The 2847-nt window shown below is 55.8% G+C and overlaps 2 protein-coding genes across 5 annotated transcripts in view; one reads left to right on the forward strand and one right to left on the reverse strand.

Annotated features, from left to right (window-relative positions):
* The window catches only part of ACOT11 (acyl-CoA thioesterase 11), a 45012-nt gene extending 42880 nt beyond the window's left edge, over window positions 1–2132 (forward strand). For 3 of the 4 annotated variants that reach the window (XM_025052073.1, XM_025052072.1, XM_025052074.1), the window contains 3 exons: window positions 144–275; window positions 943–1069; window positions 1888–2132. In XM_025052073.1, the coding sequence (XP_024907841.1) occupies window positions 144–275; window positions 943–1069; window positions 1888–2043 (415 nt within the window). In that variant the 3' untranslated portion in view covers window positions 2044–2132. The remainder of the gene's footprint in view (window positions 1–143; window positions 276–942; window positions 1070–1887) is intronic. The other variant, XM_025052075.1, reaches the window with a different exon arrangement.
* A 30-nt stretch (window positions 2133–2162) lies between these two features.
* FAM151A (family with sequence similarity 151 member A) overlaps window positions 2163–2847 on the reverse strand; it is a 13839-nt gene continuing 13154 nt past the window's right edge. Inside the window, exon 9 of the mRNA XM_006919240.3 lies at window positions 2163–2847. Coding sequence (XP_006919302.1) covers window positions 2191–2847 — 657 coding nt within the window. The 3' untranslated portion in view covers window positions 2163–2190.

Here is a 2847-nt window from a genome sequence, read left to right on the forward strand (position 1 = left end):
GGTCCTGCTGCAGTGTAGGGGCTGAACTGTTCCCTAGGTATCTGTTCAGGTAGGCTGAGGCATGGAAGGCTGAGCCAGACATGGCTCTCACACAAGGAGCCAGCATGACACCCTTGGGCTCTGAGCTCTGGGCCTCCCAACAGGAGTGTGGAGCTAGTGCAGCAGGTGGATGAGGATGATGCCATCTACCACGTCATCACCTCTGCCCTCTGCGGTGATGCCAAGCCCCAGGACTTTGTGATCCTGGCCTCCTGGCGGAAGCCTTGTGACAATGGGTAGGTGCTTGACTGCTGGGGTGGAAGGTGGGCAGGGCTCCCCAGGGAGGACATCAGCTGAGTCAGTGCTCTAGTTTTTGGCTGTGGGACCCCAGGCACCACTTGGCTTTTCTGGGCTGCTGTGGTTATACTACGGGTAAAATGGGGGACAAAGGAACTCACCTCCCCACTGATCACTTATGCTCTAAAGCAGCATGATCTGTCCCTGGAGTGGCAAGGCCATTTCTTATATGGCACCTCCTTGGCCTCCATCCTCTAAAAGCCCCATATTGGGTGGCAGGTCTGCCAGCTGTGCCAGTCAGGAAGCTAGGACAGACGGCCTCACTTTTGCTAGAGACAGGCACAGAAAGATGAAGCATGGAAATTCTAAAGCCCACTGCTTCTTCCCTAGCATCTGCCGTGGAAGATTTTCCAGAAAATCCCCAGTGAAGTCATGCTGGTTTCTGGCAAATTCAATGCTGCTAACACACAGGGGCCTCCTCTCTCCAGCCTGACCCAGAGCCAGGAGTTGGGCCTTTAAGATTTTATGTGCCTTAGACTCTGATGCCAGTGCCAAGGGCGTCTCCAAACCTGGGTCAGTGCTGGGGGGTGTTCTGGAGCCTGGGCTGGGCAAGAAAGTCACTCACTTTCTCCTTCTGTGCCCCTTCCTGCCGTTCTTCCACTCCAGGGACCCCTATGTCATTGCACTGAGGTCGGTTACACTGCCCACTCACCGTGAGATGCCAGAGTATAGGCGTGGGGAAACTCTCTGCTCAGGCTTCTGCTTCTGGCGTGAGGGAGACCAGTTGACCAAGGTGAGGTCGTGTGCCCTTTCCACCTCCCATCTGGATCCAGCCCAAATCCACGTGCATTTACAGAGCTCAGTGTTGCCTGGCTAACAGTTCCATCCCCAGGCCCCCAACCCTACCAGCCAGCTCTCCTTCCAGCTTTGGGGAACCTGAGTCTCAGGCTGAAAGTGAGCCTTAAGATCCTATGCAGAGATAAGTCCAAGGCCACTGCCGGGTCTTGGAAAAAGCTTTGGACACTGAGGGCAGAAGGCCTGGGTTCTGATCTAAAATTCATCTCATTTACTTATATACCCTTTCTTGTCTAAGAAGGCTTTATATAGTTCCCAGGGCCCATCACACTATGTGGGGAAGGCAAGCTGAGAGCGAGTGAGGATGAGGCTCTGCAGCGACTTTTGGCTCACAGCTGCTGCTAGGGCCCTGGACTTACCCAGATAATACACTCAACTGACGAGCTTTTCAGGATGATCCCTGGGCTTTGTTCGAACTTGTCTCTAAGGCCCTAAAACACCTTTGTTCAAACAGGTTTCTGTGCTGGGCTCTGGAGACCCAGTCTTTGTCCTCCAGGGTCTCCTGGCTGGCAGGGGAGAAACACGATGACAGTTCAGTGTGTTCTGACAGAGGAAGCTAAGATTGTCAGCATCCAAAGGGAGGGGTCGGGAAACTGGCTGAAGGAGGTATTGCCTGCCAATCGTGTAGCTTTCTAAGACCCCAGGCTGCTGCCCTCCCAGCAGGCAAGCAAGGCTGACTTCCCACTGCTTCATGTCCACTTGGCACTTACCTCCTCTCCAGCCCAGCTTCCCTGAGTGTGACTTCCTGTCCTGCAGGTATCCTACTACAATCAGGCCACCTCCGGCTTTCTCAACTACCTGACCACCAATGTGGCCGGCCTCTCCTCTGAGTTCTATAACACCTTCAAGGCCTGTGAGGAGTTCCTTTTGGACAACCGGAATGATCTGGCCCCCAGCCTCCAGACCCTTTAGGCAGCTTCAGTGACTACGTCGCTCCCACTCCATCCTGCCAAGGACACACATGCGGTATATTGAGAAAGGCGGAGGCATTTATTTCTTCCTGCCTCCCCCGTGGGAAGCCTTGAATCAAGGGTCCTCTAGTCCAGCACCACTGGGTGGTCAGTTTCTGCCTATATCTGCCAGCAAGTCTCTGCGATAACTCTGGGATAGCCTATAGTAAACCCGGGTCCTGTCCACGGCCCTGGTCGCCAGCAGCACTTTCTGCACAGATGCATAGTTGCCCCCTGCCATGCTGTGTTCCACTATGACAGTGGTCCTTGGGGAGGCTGCCAGTAGCCTGGCCACAACTCCATCCATGCTCTGGCCCAGTGGCTCAGCCTGCAGCTGGAAGGACACAGGTTGCCAGAGTCCCTGGCACAGCGCCAGCATATCCGTGAGCAGCTGTTCCCCATAGCCACTGCCCAGCACTTCCTCAGGCCAGCCTGGTACCACTGTCACGTGGGGGAAAACCTCAGCCACAGCAGTAAGCAACTCCTTGCCGGTCACGTGGCCAGGGACTGCAAAACTCCCATGGGAAACTGTGGCCCCAACCCACACAGGCCGAGCAAGGTGGCCAAGGGTGGAGAGGTGGGCCAGCATGGCCAGGGATGGCCGAAGGGCTGTGGGCTCTGCTATGTGCAAATGGACACCCCAGCGTCCAGAGTGTCTGGCGAGCTGTAGCAGGTACGACTCCAACGTCAAAGCAGGGCCACCTGGGGCATGCACAATGGGCACAGGGTCTCCAGCTGCAGGCTCCTGGAGGCTGAGGTTCAGCAG

Source organism: Pteropus alecto, unplaced genomic scaffold (genome assembly GCF_000325575.1).
Source record: "Pteropus alecto unplaced genomic scaffold, ASM32557v1 scaffold25, whole genome shotgun sequence".
NCBI classification, from domain to species: domain Eukaryota; kingdom Metazoa; phylum Chordata; class Mammalia; order Chiroptera; family Pteropodidae; genus Pteropus; species Pteropus alecto.